Source organism: Carassius auratus, chromosome 4 (genome assembly GCF_003368295.1).
Source record: "Carassius auratus strain Wakin chromosome 4, ASM336829v1, whole genome shotgun sequence".
Classification (NCBI taxonomy): domain Eukaryota; kingdom Metazoa; phylum Chordata; class Actinopteri; order Cypriniformes; family Cyprinidae; genus Carassius; species Carassius auratus.
Genome location: NC_039246.1, coordinates 5,760,842 through 5,786,673, shown reverse-complemented (window position 1 = coordinate 5,786,673; position 25,832 = coordinate 5,760,842). Strand labels below are relative to the sequence as shown.

At 37.7% G+C, this 25,832-nt stretch overlaps 2 protein-coding genes across 2 annotated transcripts; one reads left to right on the top strand and one right to left on the bottom strand.

Annotated features, from left to right (window-relative positions):
- The first annotated feature begins 229 nt into the window (after positions 1-229).
- nup50 (nucleoporin 50) lies at positions 230-12,457 on the top strand. Its single transcript, XM_026224204.1, has 8 exons — positions 230-385; positions 968-1,046; positions 1,516-1,599; positions 1,691-1,883; positions 8,734-9,351; positions 10,746-10,827; positions 10,909-11,027; positions 11,365-12,457. The coding sequence occupies exons 2-8, from the start codon at positions 978-980 to the stop codon at positions 11,562-11,564; spliced, it is 1,365 nt and encodes a 454-aa protein (XP_026079989.1). The 5' UTR covers positions 230-385; positions 968-977; the 3' UTR covers positions 11,565-12,457.
- Positions 12,458-13,531: 1,074 nt separating this feature from the next.
- Positions 13,532-25,465, bottom strand: kiaa0930. Its single transcript, XM_026224218.1, has 10 exons — positions 25,181-25,465; positions 21,712-21,860; positions 20,442-20,546; positions 20,205-20,282; positions 18,551-18,652; positions 17,205-17,345; positions 16,943-17,131; positions 16,635-16,794; positions 15,212-15,367; positions 13,532-15,126 (listed from the first exon to the last, which is right to left on the bottom strand). Exons 1-10 carry the CDS (start codon positions 25,320-25,322, stop codon positions 15,086-15,088), a joined length of 1,263 nt encoding a protein of 420 aa, XP_026080003.1. The 5' UTR covers positions 25,323-25,465; the 3' UTR covers positions 13,532-15,085.
- Between the last annotated feature and the right edge of the window lie 367 nt (positions 25,466-25,832).

Here is a 25,832-nt window from a genome sequence, read left to right as displayed (position 1 = left end):
ATAATAAAAATAGCAAATATATTATAACTTAAATGTAGCAAGCTGAAACAAAACAACGTTATTTGTCTTAAAAGTTATTATTAAATAAATGAAAACATTCATTGCGTTCTCTTCATGACTCCATAACGTCTACGTTTCACTGAGAGACTACATTTCCCACAGAGCTGTGGCCTCTACTGTTTATTGCACATGCGCAATGTGAGGCTGCTTCTCTGTGCGCATGTGTAGTATGCTGCTCTGCACACATGCGCAGTGTGAGACGAGTTTGTAAGATGGCGGTGTGAGCGCGCGGCCTTCTCCTCCTATGCACGAGATTCCCGCGGTCAGCATTCAAACATCTGATACTGAGTGTGTGGCGCGAACCGTTGGCGGGAGACAGTGTGAGGTAACAGTTAACGTTATGTATAATTCTTCATTAAATAGTGTTTTATTTCACACTGGTCCGTGTTACATCGTATTCATATTTACTCAACTACCGGCTGGCCATGAGCACATTTAAATCATCATAATCACATAAATGTATCGTATCAATAGATAAGCACACTATGTACGTAATATAATGCGATTGGAGTCAGAAATTAAGCGATTAAAATCATGTTTGATCTGTCTAATATTCATCTGCCGGTAGTTTGCGAAATCTGTAACGTCATTCAAATGAAATGCGTTAACCTTACCCAGACCGAATTAACTAGTCATGTTGTTAGTATCTAAAAGATATTTGGGTGGTTTAAGTTATTATAATGAAGGTTTGAATGTTGCCTTGTCTTTATTGGGTCAAATGTAATAGTACGGTCAAGAACAAAAGACTAAATCAGGTTTCTTGTCTGTTGATATTTGAATAGCTAGTTAACAGAACTGGCCAGCAAAAATAGCCATGTTTTAAATATAACTTAATATTTGAGTTTACTTTCTGTTGTTATCTAGCCTTTCTTGCTTTTATTTGTATTTGTATGTTTGTATTTGACAGCTGAGCTGTGATGGCCAAACGGATTGCTGAAAACGAGTTGACCGACAGGAACTGGGATCAGGAAGATGAAGGCGAGGAGGTGTGACAATTTTCAGCATCTAAACTCTTTCACTGTCAAACCACTTTACATTCCCATTGGAAACAGTCTTATCTATGGAAATCCGATTCCGCCACTGAATAAAAAAGATTATTGTGACTTTTTTTTTTTTTTCAGAATTGCATGACATAAATATGCAATTGTGAGTTATAATGTCAGAATTGCAAACTATAAACTCGCAATTCTGAGGAAAAAAAGTCAGTTGTGAATTTGTACTTGACTTGACTTTTTGGAATTGCAAGTTTATTGCTTAGAGTTGCGAGTTTGTCTCGCAATTATGACTTTATAACTCACAATTGCAAATTTAGATCTCCTGCATATTGCGAGATGAAAAGTCGCAATTACCTTTTTTCATTCAGTGGCGTAAATGGGCTTTCACACTTTTCCAAAATATCTTAAAGGTACTTAATTTTTTTATATAAATATATATATTTATATCTTGTGGTCTCAGGCAGGAATGTTTTCAATTGCGAGTGACGATGTGATGAAGAATCGCGCCATCAAGAAAGCCAGGCGTCGTAACGTAGGAGCAGAGGTAGTAACGCATCTTTTTTGTCCCAGATGACATCCAGTTATGTGTTATCCAGTAGGGTGTTTTATAGTTAAGTTTTGCTGTTTTGTCACAGGGAGAGAGTGGAGGGTCTTTCAAAGCATTTAAGGGGTTCTCTCTGACCCCGGCCACAGGGTCGACATCGTTCTCTGGCTTCGGTAATGGTGCTGGTTTCAAACCTCTCTCCAGCCTGACCAATGGCAGCGTAACATCGGTGGCCCCATCCTTTGCTGGTTTTAATGTTCCCACATCTGCGAAAACTAACAGTGGTAAGTCTTTTACATGTACTGGGTGTGAGTGGTAAGTCCAAGGTACAAAATAAACAGTTTGCCTTGGGTAAAATCTGAGTGAAATTCGGTTGACTAAGAAATAAAATGAGTAACTGGTTGGTTTTTTAAGTTTTTATTATGAATTGTAAAAGTAGTAAATTAATTAAATTGCAATTCATTAAACAACATATAGTACATGGACTCTTTTTAAATAGCTTTAAAAAAATATTTGAGTCAATTATTACACCCCAGTCCGTTTGTATATAGGCTCAATGATGATTCGCTTGCTGACTTGGGAGCCATAGTAAACTATATGCTTAGTAGTAGCCATAGTAATCATCTCTTGAAGCATTTAATATAAGGATATTTCCCGTTTTAGAGAAAATGTGTCCATTTGGAAAATGTTTTGGACCATATTATTTACAGGTAAATAGGCCATTACTGACTGACAGCCTGAAAGCTGGAACACATTACATGATTTTGCCAAGAATTTTCTCTTAGGGTGTACTCACACTAGCCAGTTTGAACAGTGCCCGAGTGCGTTTGACCACCAAAGCGCGGTTCGTTTGACTAGTGTGAGTGCTCCGAATCGTGCCCGCTTGGAAGACGTGGGCCAGGGCACGGTTCAGTTGGACTCGGGCGCGGTTCGAATGCAGTGTGAGCGCTAACCGTGCCGGAGCACGGAAAAGGACGCTTTGCATCACGGTTTTGCGACGCTCCAAAACCAACATGGCAGGGAAAAGGGTCGCTTTGGTCTACGGCAGAGGTGCAAAACGCATAAAAAAACTAAAAACTGCAAAGTCCTTGCTGCACTTCAGCTGGTATCTTGCAAACATCCTCATACGAGCAGCACGATTATGTGAAAATCTTCGCGCCACTAAGGCGACACATCTGTTTAACAACAGGCTGTGGACCAAACAACACAAAATTATCCACAAAGAAAACAGAGCGATGCACTCCATTGTATTCAGAGAGCGCAGCTCTTCCTGTTTATCCCGAAACCGTCGCACCATAATGACGTAAGCGTGCTCCGGCACGAATGCTGAAGCCCTATATGTGAGTGCAGGCCAGAGGGGGAGTGGGGAGGGGGGACAATCGTACTCGGGCCCGGTTCATGGCAACCATGCCTAGTGTGAGTACACCCTTATTTAAGCACTGTTCACACCGTGGATGATAACTTTAAAGATAACGATATTAGCGTCCACACCAGTGAACGATTTTGTCTGTTTACAAGCGCACATGCATATTCTGCTTTTAAAGTCTCAAGATCGTTATAACAGGATGTATTCTGATTGGATGTCAATGTCTGTATCATTCATCAACTGGAAAAAAAAAATCTGAAAGTGATTACAACAATATACTTTCTCTGTGCATTTACCGTTATAGTTTTCAACCCTCTATGCACACCTTGGCAATATAATCGCCATTGCCTATTACATTTTTCAGTTTCCTCCCCAGACTGATATACTAATTTACACACACACACACACACACACACAGTACCGACCAAAAGTTTGGACACACCTTCTCATTCAAAGAGTTTTCTTTATTTTCATGACTGTGAAAATTGTAGATTCACACTGAAGGCATCAAAACTATGAATTAACACATGTGGAATTATATATGGAATTATATACATAACAAAAAAGTGTGAAACAACTGAAAATATGTCATATTGTAGGTTCTTCAAAGTAGCCACCTTTTGCTTTGATTACTGCTTTGCACACTCTTGGCATTCTCTTGATGAGCTTCAAGAGCTAGTCACCTGAAATGGTCTTCCAACAGTCTTGAAGGAGTTCCCCGAGAGATGCTTAGCACTTGTTGGCCCTTTTGCCTTCCGTCTGCGGTCCAGCTCACCCCTAAACCATCTCGATTGGGTTCAGGTCCGGTGACTGTGGAGGCCAGGTCATCTGGAGCAGCACCCCATCACTCTCCTTCTTGGTCAAATAGCCCTTGATGCCTTCAGTGTGACTCTACAATTTTCATAGTCATGAAAACAAAGAAAACTCTGTTTGTGTCCAAACTTTTTGTGTGTGTGTGTGTGTGTATATATGTATATATATGTATGTATATATATATATATATATATATATATATATATATATATATATATATATATATATATATATATATATATAGTGACGGGAGTGGGTGTGGCCTCAGGCCTCGGAGAGGCTTTTATTAACAGAAAATAAAATGAAACCGGGAATAAGAGTGGCCAAAGCTGGAGAGTGTCCAAAACAAGAGTGTGCATGCACGGGGAAGAGACCAGTCTCCCGAGGAGAGGCACATTGGGCTTTTAAACAGCGGCGGTGATGAGGCTCCATTTCCTTCAGGTGTGCCCCATCACATGCCGCCAGCCCTGACTCGTCCAGCGCCCCTCCTCTCACACACCCCCTCCAGTCGGGAGCCAGGTGGAGGGCGGCGACAATCAGGGAGGAGGCAGCTGACTCGTCACTATATATATATATATATATATATATATATATATTAATGGTGGGCATAGATAATATTTTTTAATCTAGATTAATTTCACTGAAATCTTGGAATTAATCTAGATTAAAATGGCTCATTTGAATTCTGCCAGAGGCATTCAGAATATGTGTGCTACCCAAATAAAATAATGACTAAAAGTAAGTCTTTGAGAACGGGTTTCTCTAGACAGGTGGTGCATTAGACCAAGGGGTCATCTCCAAAATGCATCACAGTGCTTGAGAAAGCTGTAAACTAATTCCACACAAACTTACTCCTGTTACACACACAATCCGTCTGCAGTGCGTATGCGTTGTTGTTTTTTTTACGCACCCATGTTAACGAATTCCAGCGTTCACGCGGTTGCGGTCCGTCAGTGTTTTCCAGGAGCGGTGCGTCTGCAGCAGTGCAGCGATCGTTTACGTACCGAGTAGCGGACTGCAAACGCGTCCTGTGTGAAAGCACAATGAGTTGTGCTAGTTAACAAGTGATGCACTGAATTAACATGAACTAACAATGAACTACTGTATCTAATTAACTAACATTTAGAAAGATGAATATTGTAATAAATGTATTGTTCATTTTGCGTTCATGTTAGTTGATTAACTTACATTAATGGAAGCTTACTGTAAAGCGTTACCTTAATATTAAACTTCAATAAATAATTTTTTATTCACTTCAATGTAACAGAATCAGATATAAATTGTTGGATTGATATATTTTGGTCTAATGTTAATGATCTAAATTACAGTCCTACAAAGCTATTATCAGAGCATATAAGCATAGCATAGTGTCATGGAAAGGTAGCATCATTTTACCAGCATTGCCCAGTACAGCTGTACATCATGTTACAGCACAGTAGTGCTACTTCAAACTAGAGATCGACCGATATGGGTTTTTCTATAGCCGATGTTTAGAGGTCAGGGTTAGCCGATGGCCAATATGTGCTGCCAATTTTTAGGGCCGATATCTTGAAGTTTTCCCCTTCATTTGCATGCTAAAATGTCATACTAATAATAAGTGGATGCACAACATTTCTAAACTTATCATTTATTGAGCACAAACTTGAACCATCTCACGAATCTTAATTTTGTGCACTGCAGTTTTAAAATAAAAAATGTATCCAGTTAACCAAAAAAATCAATAAGCTGACCAAGTATTAAATATATAAAACGGGTAATAAATATAAGTCAATCATTTGCATAAAAGTTTTAGAGCATTTATCAAGTAGAATTTTTCAAGTGTGTTGGAACATAAATGTAAACTTAAATATACATTTAAATAAATACAATTTTAGAAATAAAAATCAAATGAGCTGAAAAAAAAAAAAAAAATATATATATATATATATATATATATAAATACAATAAATAACAGCAGTGCTGCAAACACACTAGCAGCCAGCAACATTTGTGTTTGGTATAAATGACACAGAACATCTAAAGTGCATTCTAATTTCAAACTTACATCGCAGTCTCTTCATTATTAAAATAAGGTACAGTCAACCAAACATATGAAAGGTTACACTAGTCAGTTTAAATAGACCGTGGTATACCGGTCAACTCTGCTGTTATGCCAAGAACGTTTTTGCTTATGTGAAGAGGATGATCTTTTCCGTCTAGTTTACATTAAATAAATAAAGATATTATAGTTTAACATTCAGAAACATTGCGAATATGGAAACATTTGGATATGTGCAGAACGAGACGTGAGCAATAACCTCCAAATACATCTAGTGAAACCCGCGCTCGCTCGTCCTCATACGGATCGGATCATTTTTCGAATCAGCAAAAAATAAAAAAGGCCAAGATAAAAAATAAACATACATTTTTGTCTTTTTTTATTAACATTAATGTATTCATTAATGTATTCAATTAAAATATATGAAAAGTGTACATGGCATTATATCTTCTTTTTAACATAATAGCCGGACTTTCCATCTCCCAGTCTGCTTTGATGAAGTGAGAAGTTATCGTCACAAAGCTCTCCGTCCCCCTGGACGTCCACCCTTCTGTCGTGAGCACAACAGAGGATGCTCAGGATAGTTCATCCACAACTTTTTTCTTCTCCTGTTCATAAAGATCTGGCACAATCTTTTCACTCTAACCTCTTTCCTTCATCATCATATCTGACAGGGACGCCAAAATGCGCGGGGCGTTCAAGTTCCTCCGTTCGCCATGACCACTGAGTGTGGACTGAACATTTTTTCATAAATCAATCCGCGGGTCACGTTTGTGCTGAACCGAAGATATTGATCTGAACGGATCATGATGATGATCCATTTCATCACTACTATAGTGTCTTTTGAAAACATTGCAGTTGCGTTTTAAAATACAACAACGAGCACCACGAAACCATTTAAAGAGGCGCATTCAGCGATCTCCTCAACGAGAAACAGTCAACAAAGTAAAATGATCTCCAACGTATGACGTGCTCTCTTAATTGTATAAAATGATCATAAACGCATCTATTAATTTTTACAGTCCTGCTACTAGCATTTTATTCAGATTAAAACCCCTTTAATTTTGAGAAAGCTTTTTTTCCAAGTGGCATTTGCACATAATAATAATAATAATAACACTGCAGACGCATTTTGCAGCATTAAGGTTATTAATTGATCGTTACTTTAAACAACAATCGATCATGGAAATTATGGAATATTGACATCTCTAAATACAAATGAGTTGGGTGGAAAACTGGTTATTGTCTGCATCAAACCATGCTTCCGAACAAATTTCATTCACCATTCTAGGCAGCTCTAGGACAGCTGTCTCCCAAAGCACGCTGCTTTCTGTGAGCAAGGCGGAGTAATGTCAGAGACAGTTTACTTTGGTAACGTCACGCTGCAATGTTTGTGAGAGCTGCCAACTTCTCCACCCTATTTCCAGAGTGAAATTCTCTGACTACCTTTATCTCCCAGGACTGTTGTTGAATCTTCCAAAAGTTTTGTCTTGGGGTGCTTCACATGCAGCGGCAGCAGCAGCACTTTCCACCGCACCAATAACACGGGGCTGCCCACCGACGTGCCTGACTTTAAATCGGCGCTACTAAACACGGATATCGGCCGATACCAATATATATAAAAAAAGGACAAATATCGGCCCAATATATCGGCCGAGTGATATATCGGTCGACCTCTACTTCAAACAGGAGCATGTATACAGCCTATACATTTTCTGTTGGTGTGTTATTTGAGCGGACTTTGATATTCCGGTGAACATGAGTGGTAGTTGAGTGGAAAGCACATTCATAGAGCAGAATATTGAGTGGAGCTTCAAACTGCACAGTGATGAGGAGATCAAATTTGGTGCATCCCTACTTGCATCCCCCCTTTGTTTACAAATCCGAAGTCCATACATCCGATTTAAATACAGAAGGGGTTTTCCTGATAACTTTCCGTGATGCCGTCATCTTTATTTTATTAACGTACTGCATGCTGAAGGTGACTCAGCAGACCTCATCGGAAAAAAAAAACTCAACACCAGCATCTACTGGATTGTCAAGAAATTAATTTTATTATTCTACCAAATATTATACTAAAAGATCAATACTTGGCATCAGTGTATCGTTAAAGTATTGCCGTTGAAAATATTGCGAAACTATACTATATCGATGTTTCCCCCACCACTAGCGCATATGTTATGCCACTGTTTGCCTCAAATCTGATGGCGAATTGGTTGAGTACTCTGACAATACTGGTCTACATTCATAAATCAGCTTTTAAATGTGGCTCTTTCAATCTTCATAAATAATCCAGTTGTTTGTCGCTCCCTTTGGATCTGGTCTTGATTCATTAGTCTATTTTGATCAGCAGCGTTGTCAGCTGCTTCTGTATTTGTGCATTATTCCAGCTCTTCATTAGTCAATCACAAAGCATGCTTACCCTATAAACCACAAACTGGTCTTTTTAGGGTTGTGGCACCAACCCAGTCTGACATATGCCCAGCACTGAGCACACTGAGAATTGTCTATCATTCATTTCATGAGTTCAGCAGTCACACAACCAAGGGAATTCATTAGTATGACACAATTTTTGACTTGATTAAATTGGTGTGTTCATCTAGCATTGTTTTATGCAATACAACGTTTTTGGTTACACTACTTGGGGAAACCATTCTACAAATGCCATTTAGTCATTGCATGCTACACTGGGATGTGAATATATTTAAGAAAACCAGAATATTTTCTGTAGCTTCCACTTCTCAGTATTCTTATAATAGTTCAAATATCTATTCATGACTTAGCATTAAATCAGGTCATATGACTTGAGTTGGCTGCACTGAGAGGAAGGATGAGCAGTGATCATCATGCTGTTAGCAGAGCAGCATTTGTATTACAGCTCTGTAGAGTCACCTGACATCTCTCCTTTCATCCTCAGGCCCCTTAATGTTCAACAGCTCCACCCCCTCCAAACCCACAGATGGTGATGTCACCTCTAATGGCTCCGCCCCTAGCAGTAAAGAATACAACCGGCAGCTCACCGCACTAAACTGCTCTGTGCGCGACTGGATCACCAAGCATGTCAATGACAACCCCCTGTGCGACCTCAACCCCATCTTCCGTGATTACGAGCGACACCTGGCCAGCATCGAGAAGAAATATGGCAGCTGTGCATCAGAAAGCGGGGTGGAGAGCACGTCGTTTGGAGGGGATCAGAAGCAGCTTCTGACAGGTGGAAAAACTGCTTCCGTTTCTGTTTCTGGCACGAGTGCTGCTGTGACCGCATCTGTCAGCGGTGCAGCGCCACAGCTCTTTTCATTTAAAGACAAGGATGTTGCTGCACCAGACAAACCAGCAGCCGTGGCTCCTCCAGGCGTCTCCTTTAATTTTGGCCAGAAGGTGGACAGCTCTGTGCTAGGCACACTTGCGTCCAGCGGAGCACCGTCGTTCTCGTTTTCCTCCTCTTCAGGCGTGTCTGTGTTTGGAACAGCCGTCAGTAGTGTCAGTCCTGCGGTGTCATCCTCTCTGAATGCAGCCAGCAGCAGCCAGACTGCAGGTACACGAACAGCACACACACTCATTCACATTCACAGGTCAGCTGCACACTGTAGTGTACATGCCGTCTTTTCGTTTGTATTCCAAGTAGTGCTGTCAAGCAATGAATTGCATCCAAAATATAGTGTAAATACACAAACATGCAGTATATATTTTGAAAATATTTGTTTATATTTATATAATTTAGACTATATAGAAATATTTGTAATGTACACTGAACGAAATTATAAATACAACACTTGTTATTGCTCAGATTTTTCATGAGATGTAAGACTTTTTCTATTTCTCTCAAATATTGTTCACAAATCTGTCTAAAACTGTGTTAGTGAGCACTTCTCCTTTGCCGAGATAATCCATCCACCTCACAGGTGTGGCATATCAAGATGCTGATTAGAAAGCGTGATTATTGTAGACAATTTACTGGATCAGTTATTCTCTTAAAGTGACAGTACTTTCTTAACATTAATCATACAGGAAATCACTCACTGCTCTTGATTGAGATGATTTTTTTTTACTTTAATAAAGATTCATGTTTTATTTATACAATCAAATATGCAATGCTATTTTATAATTGATTATTAAATTTCTGTACCTAGAAACTAATGTTAGCCTACCTAAAAAAAAAATTGTATTGTATTTATTTGTGCTGTTGCTTGTAGTTAGATTATTATTTTCTTTGATTTCATTTGACAGCATAGTTTTTCCTAAACGGCACATACCAAACCGTACTGAAACAGTGACTGTAAAACCGTGATAAGTTGAACTGTTCCACCTCTATTATGTTTATAGTTATGGTCTTTTTCATCATATGTTAGCCATTATGGAGAAATTCTGTGTAATGGTCAAAACATCATACATCTACATTTAAATGTGGGAGAAAATAACATTTTCTGTAGAGATGCAGTGGAAATGTAATTTCATGAATGTGCAAAAGTATAAAAAAAAAAAGAAATAATAAAAAATTCGCTAAAAGAATTAAGGTTAAAAAATAATTTAGGATGCAACTAACAACTATTTTAATCTGATTTCTATAATTTTTAAAATTCCAAATTTTACTGTTTTGGATAAATCTTTCCAAATAAATATATTTAAATAGCATTTCATTTTATCTTTTATTCCACAATATTGTAATTTATACTTAAAATGTGCAAATTGAAGGTCGCAAAAAAAATGTAAAGGAACAACTATATAGCATCCATTGTGTGCAAAAATATATACATTTTCTGCTCTTTATTGTAATTTTTTTTTTTTTTTTTTTGAAGATAGCATACGTTTTAAAAGGTTTGTATCAAGTATCAATAAGTAGTACTTGCAAAAGATATATAATTTCTCATGATAGCGCACTCGCAGAACTTTTTTCCCTCTCCTCATAAATGTACTGTTTTCTTGTTTTAGACGAGAACGGAGAGGAATCGGAGGAGCCGCCTGTTCCTGTGGTGAAAGAGATCAAGGAGAAAGACGCCTTCTACTCCAAAAAGTACACATCACGTACCTTCACTCAATCTTTAAATCATTCATCTATCTCATATCTTATGTTTCAAAATGATCTTTTCGGCAGGTGTAAGTTGTTCTATAAGAAGGACGGAGAGTTTAAGGAGAAGGGGGTGGGAACACTGCATCTGAAGATGGTGGCTGAGAGCAAACTTCAGCTTTTGGTGCGAGCCGACACCAACCTGGGTAAGTGTCTGCATCTGTGTGTCAGCAATTGAATCCAATTACAGATTGACAATTGATAATATTGACAACAATAGTTGAGCTCTGTTCATTAATGAGATGTTTGGTATCAGTACGAGGTTTTATATATTTTTTAAAGAAATTTCTTATGCTCATCAAGGCTGTATTTATTTGAGAAGACGAATACTACTTCAGTTGATCAAAATTGACAGTTTCCATTCATAATGCAAGGAAAAATGCTGGCCTGAAGTCATGCAGCTTTAGTTTGTACATCAGAGCTTCACGTGGTGTATTATGTACATATGTGTGCTCACTGACTTCTGTTTTTGTTTTTTTATAGGGAACATCTTGTTGAACATCATGGTGTCCTCTTCCATGCCCTGCTCACGAACCGGCAAAAACAACGTGATGGTGGTGTGCGTGCCAAACCCTCCTGTGGACGACAAGAACCCCAACACACCCGTCCCAGTGCTCATACGCGTGAAAACAGGAGAGGACGCGGACGAGCTGCACCGAACCCTGCAAGAGAAGAAAGCCTAAAGCAGCATCCAGCCCCGCTCATATGTGTTTGACTGAATGAGGCTCGTACGACTCCAGTAACACAACACACACATTTACTTTCGTCTAGAAGAGCTACTGTGAAATCACTCGTGGTCCTACTGTAAGTGCTGCTCATTGTATCAAAGATAATGACCATGGCCACATTTGCTTATAGCAAAGACACGAGTCTGGATTCATCGACATTCCTTTGGGTTTTAATTTAGCTGCTATTTGAGGAAGTCTTTGAGGTTTAGATGACAGTTTTTACAAGGAGCGTTTCATGGATTCGTTTTTAATTCTGCGAGTGTGGAGAAGATCTGTACAGTCTTCCATGTTTGCAGGAGGGATGGTTTAGAGGTCAGTATTACATTGAAGATCTTGAAATATTGATTTGCTTCTAATGTTTTTTGAGAAAAAATAAAACCAGGCACCCGGAGATTTCCACTGCTCTAATCAAAAGTAATTCCCCACGGTTTTGAGGCATATATATGAGGAAGTGATCACACAGAAGTGGTTATTTTTTATATATATACACAACTCATTTCCTCACAGTACTTTCTGTGCGGATGTTGTGTACATTGTATGATCTGATGTGTGTAAACCACAGAACTGCTGCTTGATGGCAATCTGTCCTGAAAATGATCTCTGGAAGTTTTTCTTTCCCCTGTAAGTGGCCTTTTTACTGCCTTACACGATGAGGTATGTGTTTTAAGTGTTGAGCAGCACTAGATCTACCTTGCATTCATTTATTGGTGAATAAATCAAATGAACCTGATATGATTGGTTTCATTTCCAGCACACGCATGATGTAAATCACGTTTGTTTGGTTTTTTTGTACAAATGGTTATCCTACTTACTGAATGAATCTTAAAGATTAAAAATATCGTTGACAATCTGTTGTATTTGGTACCTTTTTTAGTTTTGGTAACAACATTGTAGTTAGAAAAATGGATCTACAAACCAACATTTAGTTACAAATGTACAACTTAAAAATATATATATATTGCATTACACAAGTGAGTCTGGTTTAGAACAACTTGAGGCTTATCAAACATTTTATTTTTGGATTAATTATCCCTCTGCATCCCTGTCACTCATTCTGGCATGGATATCAACATGTCATTAAGACATAAATATCAGTAATAAGGTTGCAAACCTCGTTTAATAAGTTGGACAATTAATATAACAGCTTATTTAGTATTTGGTCGAATGGACCGCTGGTTTTATGTATTTAACGGATGAACAATACAGTATATATCCTAAAGGTTAAGCACCTACTTTGACTGAGAGAACTATCCATGTACTAAAGCATCAGATTTGTGTTGTTTGATCAGTCATCCAGAAGATTCTGTTGGAAGTGCTGCCCCCTTGTGTTTTTACTGTTAGAACTGGAAGCACTGACTGACCCACTCCATATCACAAGCTTAAATAATAGAATTCAAATCAAATGTATGAAACGGAAAGATAGATAGAAACAAATCAATGTTTTCAAGTAGTTGCATGACCAGCAATCTTTAACATTTCCTGTAAGTTACGGATTATATATATATATATATATATAAATTACTTGTAACAATTTAAAATCTTTAGGTAGGGGAAATATTGCAGAAAGATGCAAAATGTAGGAAATTGCACTACAGTCAACATCACTAGATTGTTTGATGTTGAACTTGATGTGGTCCTCCATAGATTGCTTATTGACATGTTTGTGCACAGTGTGCAATATTCAGTTATGTGAATGATCTCACATTATAATCTGTCGATTTGTGAATTCTCTGTGAAAAGCACATTATATTGTGTTGTCATTACTGACTGCATGCAGAAAAAACATACAGCATGATGTGCTGGTCGATTTGCTCTGTGCAGTTCTTTGAGACTCTTTAACAACTGCAGAATCCAACTGATCAAACACAGGAGTCATCAGCCTCAACCAACGACAAATCAAAAACGAAAAAAAATAAATCAAATCATGGAGCAAATGCAAATTTGTGTTATTAGTGAATGTTTTAACTGTGGCAGACGTGGACATGGTTGTTAATACCATTGGGCCTCTATAATGTGGAGGCCAAATCAATTCGTTTTTACACTAAATTGTATAAATTAAGAATAATTATACTTAAGTGTAAATTACACTGAACTTTACATGGTTATTGAATTGAACAGAACCAACACTATAGTGACTTGAACTAAATAATAACACTATAATATAGTTTTAGAGCGGCAGAATTTGTATTTGTCTCATATTTGAAGAAGTTTACATTAAGTGTTTCATGTGAAACAGTCTAACTCTATATAAAAAAGTGATCCTACGAGTTTTGGAATCTCCAAGAATTTGTGCGATATCCCACAACAAGACATTTAGTAACTGGGCAATAAAATTTAACCAGGAACTTTTTTTATAATGTGTATTTTCATAAAGATGTACAGAAAAGGTGTGTGAATATATATAACAACATAAATGCGACACCATGCACATTTACTGCTAAGTTACCACTTAATAGAAAAGTGCGCGAAAAGCGTTTAACAAACTGGGACTTCCTTAAAAACAGCCTTCCACTGAAGCATTGCGCCTAAAGCAAAGAATGGAATAAACCTGAAGACGAGAGTCTTAAAATAGTTTGAACAACATCTTCAAATGCTGCTGGCCTATCAAATATCAAATAGATATTAAAGCTGTCGGGTCAGTTATTACATTCAGCCGACACACACGTACAAAACAAAATAATACTGACACTTTGGGTTGGCGTTACGTATTCAACTCCAAAAGCCCTTTAGTGCAAAAGAGTTCTCAAAACAGAAACTCAGAGAAAAAATCAAAAAAACATCTGCTGGGTGGGATCATGTGATCTAGTGTCCTGTTCAAGTGTCTTTGTGGACGGAGAGGTTTCCAAGAACTGTGCTCAGGTGGTGGTGTCATCCATCTACTGGAAACGGCCTACGAAACACGAGTCTTCTCAGGAGATACGTCACATTCACTAGTGTTTGGAAATCAGAAATCCCCTCGAACATGTCCAGTCACAGACGGTACAATCGGATATTTGCGATTCTCTCAGCAATGGGCTACCAAAAGGACGACGTTTGATATAGATTGGCTGGTTAGTGAAGTATTAAGGCCTAGAGCTGCGAGGAAACGTCCTTTGGAAAATATACTACACACAAAATCATTAATATAGTGAAACCTACGAGTGTCTCCTGGAGGAGGGTTGAAAGGAGGCGGCTGTGGTCGGTACAGTTCACTGAGTATCTAAGCAGCTGTGTATTTACAAGAACGACATTCGTTTATTGGGTTTCATCTCCCAATAAACATTACTCACAGTCTAGTGCCACTTTAGTTCCAGGTCTCAAACCATTCTGGAGGGCACCAATTGATGGAGTTTATTCCTTAGGTTTCGCTTTGCCTCTTCTCGTTCACTGTTGCGTATTGTTCATTGATTTTGGTTATCTGTCCCGTACGACACACGCCGGTTCCTCGGGGGCCTGATGTGAGGAGGCACTTGGTAACAGTTCATGTTATGTTAATGTTATGTCATCAAAATGGGCTTTTGTCTCACCTCCAGAATATCTAAAAAGAAAACAATGGAGCCACTTTAATTCAAGGCTAATAATGCAACAAAAGCATGTTTGTATGGAGTACAGGTGTGCTGTACCTGTGGTGATGCGATGTAAAGGAAGAGTCACGTAGGTGAGGTGGGAATATAACAGAAAATACTCCTCTTTTCTGTTCAGCTTGAGCCAAGAACCGACCAGTGAGTGGCCCGTTCCTGACAGAGAGCGGGAGCGCAAGTTTGTGGCGTTGCACAAGTCTGAGGAAAGAGGAAAGCACCTTTAATTTAACTTAAAAATTTAAACTATGACTGTTGCAAAGAAGGAATGCTTTTCCCCAACAAAACTGAATGTATATTTGTTTTTATTTATTCCTGTTCAAAACTAGGGCTGGCAAAGAACTAGACACAACTAATCTCACGATTACTGTCAGAATAAAAACAAATATATAAAGCTAACAATGAATCACTAATATATATATATATGTATATATGTATATGCACACACACACATACATATACACATACATACACACACACACACATATATTAAAAAACAAACAAAAAATTGTCTTTCGTTATGGACCCCCACACGTAACATGCAGGGAAAAAAGTTAATTGTGCACACAATTTACTAATTTGTTTCCTTATTTAGTTAAGTATTGCACACAATTATTATATAGAGTACACTATTTATAAATAAATCGTGCACACAATATAATAGTTCAGTTTCTTGTTTTAAATAAATCGTGCACACAATATAATAATTAGGTTTCTTGTTTTAAGTAAATAATGTGCACAATATAATAATTCGGTCTCTTCTTTTAAATAAATCATGCACACAATATAATAATTAGGTTTCTTGTTTTAAGTAAATAGTGTGCACAATATAATAATTCAGTCCCCCGTTTTAAGTAAACAATGTGCACAATATAATAATTTGATCCCTCGTTTTAAGTAAACCGTACGCACAATATAATAATTCAGTCCCTCATTTTAAGTAAACAATGCGCATGATATAATAATTTGTTCCCTTGTTTTAAGTAAATTGTGCACTGAAAACAATAATTCTTTCCACTTCCTGTCCACATTCTCATAAACCTGTTGCTGCTATGTCATGTTATGATACTGTTACTGAAAGAGACACTTTCATTTTAACTTTTATTTTTAGTTGGGAATGAGTTCTCAAAAGCCTTGCAGAACTGTATGGAATCATTTTAAAATATATAGGCATCAATATTAGAGACAATATGGATAGGAAGTAGAACAAATTACTAGTTCATGTGCACAATTTTATTTAAAATGAAGTAATGAATTATTATACTGAACGCACAAATTACAAATTACATTATTATTCCATGTGCACGATTTAGTAAATCGTATGCACAATTTACTTTTTTCTGCATGTCGTGTGGGGCTCGGTATTTTGTAAATATACATTTTAGACACGCAGCATTTAATTTTAGATATATTTACATAGCAAAACTTCAATATTGTTAAAAGAGTACTGCCCAGTATGTCTGTGTACCTTCATCATCCTCTTCTCTGTAAAACTCCTCACTGTCATTTGCTGAGTGGGATTTCTTCATCTCAGCAATTCGGTTTCGGGGCACTTTCCGGCGGAGTGACGGTGAGAAGAAGGAGGGCCTGTTTTTTTCTGGGGTCGGGGGAGTGCTAAATGACGTCACCTATGAGGAAAACAAGGCTTTCAGTTACTTTAAAAACTAAATTAATGGCATCATATGTAGTTACATAATTTTCATTGTAGAGAACAAATGCAAATGTTCAATATCTGTGCATCACTTGAAAATATCTAATGAATTGTGTTTAACTAACCCTCTCATGAAGAGGGGAGTCTTGGTCCTCTTCAGTGCCGCAGGGTGAGGTGTCTCCAGTGGGCACTCGACTCACAGCCATCTCAGCATGACCTTTCCCCTGAGGACCCTTCATCCGCACAAACTCCATGTTGTTGTACTTGTAGAAGCCGAATGACATCCGCTGGGCCATCTTCGCTGCCACACTTACCTACAAGAATGTACAGTACAAATGAGATACAGACCAAAAGCAAATGTTTGGACAAAAGTCAAAGGAAACATACCCGGTTATCATAGACCTTCTTTAGGGCCTCGTAGCGGATGGAGCCCTGGAAGATGACGCCCTGGAATGTGTTGCTTTTGTCACTGGCCACCAGCTCCACGCAAACCATCTCACCTTCTCCAACAGTCATATCGCTGAACACCTGCCCGACACACACAACAATCACAGCCAATGATGGCAATAACACCACTAGTTATACAGAATTACTAATTATTCGGGCTGTTAGTTAAAGAGATATACATTGTACATATACATTGTCTTCATTCAAATCAAAGCCTAAATAAACACAGAAAACGTATCCTTGTGATGTACATGTCAGAACAGCAGTGGATATGATATTTATATTTATTGGTTATTCTCCAAAATGGTAGTAGGGTGACACGGAGGAGACGAACGCTCTCCAGTGGTAAAGTATGGAAACCCAAGATTATACAGCCGCTGTAGTGACACAATGACTCTACAAATCAGGGATTGGCTCCTTAATTTAGGAAGGCAGGACTTTTCCATCATATTGCACATTGCAGTTTCTCCCCCTCGTGAATATAGGAGTGAACTGTCTTTGTATTACTATCAGTGACACTAAAATAAAACTTAAGAAGACAATAATAATCAAAAATAATCTGATGTCAATGTGTTGCCATACTTTTTACTTCAGTGAATTTTACTACATGTACATCCCGATTCATGTACTTATGCTGTATTCTAATGCCGTTTTGTAATAAATAGTAAAAAAATAGCACCTTAAATACTTTTATGATGTACTTTACAGAAAAAAAGCAAAGTGTGGAACTTTGGACACTTTGATTTAAAAACTAGGTAGCAACACCACCAGAAAAACCATGCAAACCTGTTCATACAACCCTCAGAAAGATATGACTTTGACACGACCTCAGAACGTATACCGTATTTTCCGGACTACAAGTCACACTTTTTTTTCATAGTTTGGCTGGTCCTGCGACTTATAGTCAGGTGCGACTTATTTATCAAAATTAATTTGACATGAACCGAGAGAAATGAACCAAGAGAAAGCATTACCGTCTACAGCTGCCAGAGGGCGCTCTATGCTTCTCAGCTCCTGTAGTCCACACTGAAGACATAGAGCGCCCTCTCGTGGCTGTAGACGGTAATGTTTTCTCTTGGTTCTTGTTTCTAAGTATTTTTGGACTGATGCGACTTATACTTAGGTGCGACTTATAGTCCGAAAAATACGGTATTTTATTTTCTTACGTTTAATGACACACTTGGGTCTTCTTTGATTAACCTGATTTTGCAGTACACCGCTCTAGAGATGACCGGCAGTTTCGATCTAGCACCATAATGTGATTTAAGAGCCTAAAAAAAGGTTACCTCCTCAAAGCTGTCAATCATGAAGAAGATGTTGGGGTAGCTCATTTTTGACTCCTCCCCTTTGCTGTCCATTGGGTGTTTGCTTGGAGAGGCAAACACTTGCTGTAAATAAAGAAAGCCACTGTTGCAAATTCACTGAAATAACATTAAATCATTTAGCTATGGTATATCTGTGTTATCAACCTTACAAGGATGCAAACTTCCTACTCTCTTTTATCAGTTTGTTTAGATCGGGTCATTTTTCAAAAATGTTTATCAGACATTTTGGAGATGTTTGTGTGCTATCTGGTTGTGTCAGTAGGAACCATGAGTTTGTGTTGTGACTGTAGTGTAGCTTGTAACTTCATAATCCTATGGTTTTTCTAATAACAGCTGACTGAAGGGTTTAACTATTAACCCTGTTATGAGTATTCAGTGTAGTAAAGATCTGATGCTTCATGCTTTAAACTTTTAAGTATTAAACTACAATGTGCAGTTTCATAACCCTCACAACCTTAGCCTAGTAATAGCCAGACTTTTACTATGATTTCTTTTTAAACCAAGGCATTAGATTAAGGGGGTCATCAGATGTAAAATTCTATTTTACATGTTGTTTGAACTGAAATGTGTGTTGACAGTGTGTGTACAACACTCTATAATGATAAAAATCCACCCAGTGTTTTTATTCAATCCAGATAAATGATATCCCCTTTTTCAAACCGAGCCAATCTCAGATTCTTGTTTGTGTGACATCACACAGACCCAGGACCATCCCACGATTTTTGATTGACACGGCTGTCTTCTCTTAGACCCGCCCAGAGGGATCTGTCATCCGTCCGCCATTGTTTTGATGCTGGACAAGACTGGCTCCTTAGTGACAGCTGTTGTCATTTACTCCAGAGATCTGAGCCGCTGAAGATGCAGTTATTAGATATTAGGTTTGTTTTTGAAGGGAATGCGCCCCAATCTAAATGAATCTACCTATGTTCGCGCGAATCATACGTGATTTAGCTTCACCTCCAAAAAAAAGTGATACGTTTTTTAATGATCGCCTTTCCGAATAATGTGCTAGTTAGCAGGTTTCACAATGAATGTTGCTAAAGATTACGGGCTCTCGGAGAACTGAGGGAGAGACCCCGCCCCTCACCAAAGCAGCACATTAGCATTTAAAGGGAAATGCACTGAAACGGCTTGCTGTGAAAAGGGTGTTATTTTACACTACGACTGAGAATTTTTAACCAGAGTATGTTCGAATTTTCATTAAGACCCTTAAAAATCATATCAACTTGTGGAAACTAGGCATCCGAGGACCCTTTAATAAAGTATGACTAAAACTGTCAAGTCTCTCAGTTTTTTTTAAACAACTGAATACTATAAAGCACCTTAAATGATCTAGTAATAAACACCTTCTGGTGTCAATCTTCAGCTAAGGCTAATAATGTATAACTGCAAGACTCTGAACCCTGTTGCTATGATTTTGTGCAGTAAATGCCTCATTATTGAAAAGTATATACAATTCCTTTTATAATAATCACCTTATAGTATCATAACCCTGAGTTTAGGCAAAGACGGCTAACTAAATTGTACTGTTACCTGGTGACTTCCTACTGTGTTACCTTGCATTTGAACTGCGTAGTTATATCCCAACACACAAACGGCTTAAATGTTGTCTCACCTGGGATTTCTTTTTGTGGATATGGATGTCTCCTGCATCTGAGCGTGTGCAAACTGCACATGTGACCACATAGTCCAGCTGTCGGACAAAAATACTATCAACAAAACTACACCAAAAAGACATTATGAAAACATTTATGTCGCAGAGTAAGTGTCTTTGTTTTACTGTAGATATTTTAGCGCAATTCATTGTGTTTACGTTGCGGCCCATAGCGTCTGATCACTGAGGTTTGCTTACATTCTGCAGGATGAGATTGAGATAGACGCTCTCCTCCCAGTCGATGTCAGGATCACCGAGTCCAGGCAGCTTTTTAGAGTCTCTTCTGTAAACCTCTACCTCCACCTGAAACCAACACAATCACAATCTGTAACTGTATGATGTAACCTCCTGAGTTGGAGAAAATAAAGTGAGGGAACAAAACGGCCATCTTGGAAAGTCCGTTTAGCTTTAGCAGGTACTTTTAAATGTCAACTATTAGAGATGCACCGATTGCAATTTTCTTAGCTGATTGTGATTCCCAATTTTCGTGTTAAGTGTGACCGGCCGACAGAGATGGACAGTAGAAGTATTTTTTACTTTACTCAAGTAAATTTAAAACGTATCTGTAGTTAATGAGTGTTTTTCTTTGGAAAACTTTACTTCACTACATTTCAAACCATAATGTCATACTTTTTACTGCAATAAACATGTTTGTTTTACCCTCAGTACATTAGAAACATTAAAAATGTCGTACTTTCTTGTACTCAAGTAAATCTTTGAATTACTTTTACTAGAGTGAAAGAAAGTAATAGATTTCTAATGTAATTAAGTATTTAATTATATTTATTATGAAACGTAGTGCAGTAAAAAGTACAATATTATGCTTTGGAATGTTGTGAAGCAAAGTTTTCTAAAGAAAAACACACTAATAAAATACAGAAACATGAAAAGTACTTTTACAGCAGAGTAAAAACACTTCACTACTGTCCACCTCTGCCGGCTGATACAGATTTTTTCTTTCTAAGAAATTAAATTTGACATTATATACAAACAAAACTATGTTGTTGTTTTTTTTTCTCACATGATCAATTCTCAAAAAAAAAAAAAAATTCTGAGAAATTAGTTACTGTATATATATATATATATATATATATATATATATATATATATATATATATATTGATTTCCCACCGTTTATAAATGAGCATTTTTTCCCCTAACTAAACACTAAAGCTTTAACACTAAAATGCAATGATAATTTTAAATATAAAAGCAAACCACCAGTAGCTGGCGACAAATTGTTTTAATAAGTAATTAATTTATTCATTCATTCAACCGATTCATTCAGAAACGAGCCAAGTCTTTTTGTATGTTTTACTGAATCAACGACTCATTCAATTCGTTCAACCAATTGAAAATGCTAGAGTTTATACATAGAAGTGCTCAAAAACGCTAGGACATGCATGAAGCTCTCTTCCAGTTTTCATCTCTACACCATATTCAATGAGAACTAATAGGTTCCTCTCACCTTCTTCCCTTCTGTGTTGTCTGCACTGACGTAAGAGAGCTTGCGGCGCACATAGAAGAGCATATCATCCTGACGTGGTGCCGATTTCTCCATGAAGTATGTGGAGAACATCCATGTCCAGAACACTATGCGGTCATCCTTGAAGCACCCTTAACAAAAAAAAAAAAAAAAATTTAAATTTTGTACAAGAGTTTTAATCAAAAGGCTCCTGCGCAAAATTTCAGCCACATCTACTGCCTTTTCTGTGTTAGAAAGTTGCTAACTTTTTTTTTTTTTAGGTTTTTGGTCAGATTTCTTAGGAAGTAAAAACGGTGACCACTGTTTTCAGATTGTATTGGTGATTTTCAATGTTATTGCAAGTTCAACAAACATATAACAGTAAAAAAATTTAATGAAAATGTATCCTATTTACTTGTTTAATACACATTCTTGAGCTTAACTCTAAAACATCTATTACTGCATATTCTACAATTGTCATAATCTTTCATAAAAAAAAATAAACCTCTCCTCCTAAATTCTTTCAATACTTTCTTTTCCCACTGTGTGCTAAATATTAAACACATGAACACTGTCATTCAGTTCTGAAATGGCTACACAAATAAATGAATATATGATCACAAGGTTTTGAAAACATTCAAAAGACGAACAATATAAAAAACATTTGATTCAGTGTTCCTGTGTCAGCATTAGCTGCAATAGCAATGTGTGATAGGTGACATATTTATTGGTGCAAATGAGCCATTTAGATTTGTTCTATGTCAATCCATCGAGACTGAGAGCTGTTCAGAAACATGCCACACTTCCAGATCTGCACCAGCACCTTGTCAGCTAAAAAGGTGCTACCGTAGTGCTTCAGTAACTCCTAACACCACATTTACTTCCAGGGTTATCAATCTACAAAGAGAGAGAGAGAGAAAGAGAAATGTTCACAGGACTTGGGACTTCCACATCCCCATTTCGAAAGAAGAAGATTCTGCTGATATCCGTTCACTTCTGTCTGGGGATCCAAAGGGACAGATAACAAAAAAATAATAATAATTTATTACCCTCAGGTTGTTCTGAATGCAGGTAACCAAACTGTTGTGGGTCCCTATTGCCTTCTATAGAAGTCGGAAGAAATGAAATCCAACTTGAGTTGAATGATAACCGTTTTCAGTTTTGGGTGAACTATCCTTTTAAGCTTGTTGAGTGGTGGATCCTCCAACAGAACTGGACAAATATAAAAAAATCCATGAGCCGAGATTACTTCATCCGTGATAAACAAGTGAACTGACCAGGACAAGTCTGAAGACAAGATATCAGGGTGAAGTCAAGTATCTCTGACCTTTAAACAGACGCTATAGCTCAACAACAACAGACCAACTTCAACACTATCTAAAAGAACTGCAACATTGCAACCTACTTTTCATTTTACTGAGCTACTGAAACTTTTCATTTCTTCTAATAACAAATGACAACTTCTATAGAATTGAATCAGAGTAGATTCATTTGAATTGTAGATATCATATGTAATGTAAGGTTGTTGTTGTTTTTTTGTAAAGACCTTAAGGTCTGCAACATTTTAAAATAAGATTATTCAGTTAATTTAGTTAATGGAGTTGGTACTGTACTTTTTCAACATTTATTAATGTTAGTAAATGGTCATATCTACATTTTTGACATTCTCAAATTTTTAAGATTTGTGACCCTGGACCTGTCTCTCTGGAGTGTATTTGTAACAATAGCCAAAAATACATTGTATGGGTCAAAATGATTTTCTTTTATGCCAAAAATCATTAGAATATGAAGTACAGGTCATTTTCCATGAAGATATTTTGTAAATTACCTACTGTGAATTTATCAAAACATTGATAAGAATTCATATAGACTAAATCTAAAGGCGATTTTCTCAATATTTCGATTTTTTTTTTTTTTGCACTCTCAGATTCCAGATTTTCATACAGAAGATATCGTTCGGTGTGGACGCTAATATCGTTATCTTTATAGTAATCATTCTTGGTGTGGACGGGGCTTAAGCCAGGATTAGGCCAAAGTTAAATTAGAACATTTAAGCAATTTTTATAAACATGCTTTAGAAAAAGAAAAAAACACTACTGGTGTCCATCTCGAGACTCAACAAAGGCATCGATATATTTTAAGATCAATCAGCGCAAGTTTATTTCAGTTGAAACAGCTCAGACTTACATTTTAGATGAGGACCAGGCTTAAGCCCTGTCTGTGAAAATGGGGATAGTGCACTGAAATACTAATGTTAATGGAACTAACCTCGTACTTAAGTTTCACCAAACATGACGTGCCATCAAAGACAGCAAGAGATACTAGACGTGCCAGTTGTACACAGAGGAAGAGGTTCACAAAAGCAGAAGTGAAGAACTGTGCAAAACGCCAAACATTAAGAGTGTGTCGCACTGAGAATTAAATATTTAAAAGGGACAAATCATCAAAGAAAGATGACAGAGAGAGAGAAAGAGAGGAGCACAAGGACCCATCCTAATCAAAGATGTTCTGAAAAAGAAAAAGCTAAAATTACTTTCCTTTGTGCAGTGTGGCTCATTTGAGCGAGGAATAATCTAGAGTATATAGTTTAGAATGGATAAGAGCGAGTCACTGAAACATGTTTGTTGTGAGATTAATGATAAATTTGCATGTGACTTAAGTTACTCAGTCTTCACAAGGACTCTGACCCTGATAACAAGACAGTAATAATATGAGAGCAGCTATGGGATGTCTCCTCAGGGAGTTTTCAGGATTTCAGTAAAGAAAAGCTGGTCTTAATGGAGACGAGCAGGTGCACTTTTACAATATGAACCAACAGTGTCAGTAGAACCTCGGCTTAACCTTAAATTACCCTGTAGAAATCACCTAACATGACCGGAAAATCATCAAAGCCCTTGCCAATAGGATGGAAAATCCCCAAGCCAAAGGGAACGTCAATCAAATCAATCGGCCAAAATGTAGTTCAACGAGGAATTTTATGAACACTTCGTCTAGTCGGTATTATACATTACACCACCACGCCATTTTCAACAGGTGTTAGCTAAAAAAAAAAAAAAAAAAAAAAAAAAAAAAAAAAAGAGTTGTACTGTGATTTAATAAACTATAACAGGTTAAAGTAAAACATGTATATCTTAACATGTTATCTGATTACACTGACTGACAGATATGTAGTCATGATAGATAGATAGATAGATAGATAGATAGATAGATAGATAGATAGATAGATAGATAGATAGATAGATAGATAGATAGATAGATAGAAACGCTGAAAGGAGAAGATATCATGACATCACCGGCGCGAGAGAGCGGCGGCACGCCTCGTGAATTATGATGTCATAAAGGAGCATCAGCTGAAACAATAGCAGATGACCGCGGCCTGTTTTCGCCTTTAATCGCCCTGCTGCGGACGTGAATTGAGGACATGAGCCGTGACAGGCTCGATGGGTGAGTGTTGAGGGTTGAATGTACTGACCCAGTCCGCTGAGGTCCTGTCTGACGCTCAGGCGGTTCCGCTCGTCCGCGATGGCCTTCAGCATGTGCTGCAGGGACTGGTCCGGTTCGGCGGGATCGTCGCTCTGACCCGGTAGAGCTGCCATAATGCGCGCGGATGCCATGACACGATCTCACCGCTCATCTCACAGACCGCCGTACATGACACAAGCCGAGCACAACAACACAAGCGCTCTGCACTTCCGTCAGCGGCGACGCATCGCGTCAGAAACATACTACTGGGAACACCCTCGGCCTGTGATGTCACGCCGTAGGCGTCACTTAAAGGGGGCACGACCCTTCTCACCTCAGGTGTTTTATATGGAACAGACAGTAAATTCCTTACACACACACACAAACTTTTATTTCGGATGTGATTAATCGCGATTAATTGTTTGACAAACTTTTCATTAAACTCATAAACTCCCTGTAGTTCCTTCAGAAACCCAATAATCAAAAGTAGTCTGATTAGGTTAAATTACCTAAAAGGTGTAATGTACTGTATTACGTTAATAACTAGGTTTTGTCATGTCATTTGGAATCAGTAAGGGATTAGAATTTGTAAGTAGGCTCTTGAGACTGAAATTGTATTACATTAATTGTTTGCTAGATGTATTGAATGCATTTGGTATACA

Coding starts and splice junctions, on each gene's coding strand:
- nup50 (XM_026224204.1), top strand. CDS start 978: ATGGCCAAACGGATTGCTGAAAACGAGTTGACCGACAGGAACTGGGAT. Junction 1,047..1,515: donor AGGAAGATGAAGGCGAGGAG/GTGTGACAATTT, acceptor TTGTGGTCTCAG/GCAGGAATGTTTTCAATTGC. Junction 1,884..8,733: donor ATCTGCGAAAACTAACAGTG/GTAAGTCTTTTA, acceptor TTTCATCCTCAG/GCCCCTTAATGTTCAACAGC.
- kiaa0930 (XM_026224218.1), bottom strand. CDS start 25,322: ATGGCATCCGCGCGCATTATGGCAGCTCTACCGGGTCAGAGCGACGAT. Junction 17,132..17,204: donor AGAAGGTCTATGATAACCGG/GTATGTTTCCTT, acceptor ACATTCTTGTAG/GTAAGTGTGGCAGCGAAGAT. Junction 15,368..16,634: donor CAGAGAAGAGGATGATGAAG/GTACACAGACAT, acceptor CTCTTTCCTCAG/ACTTGTGCAACGCCACAAAC.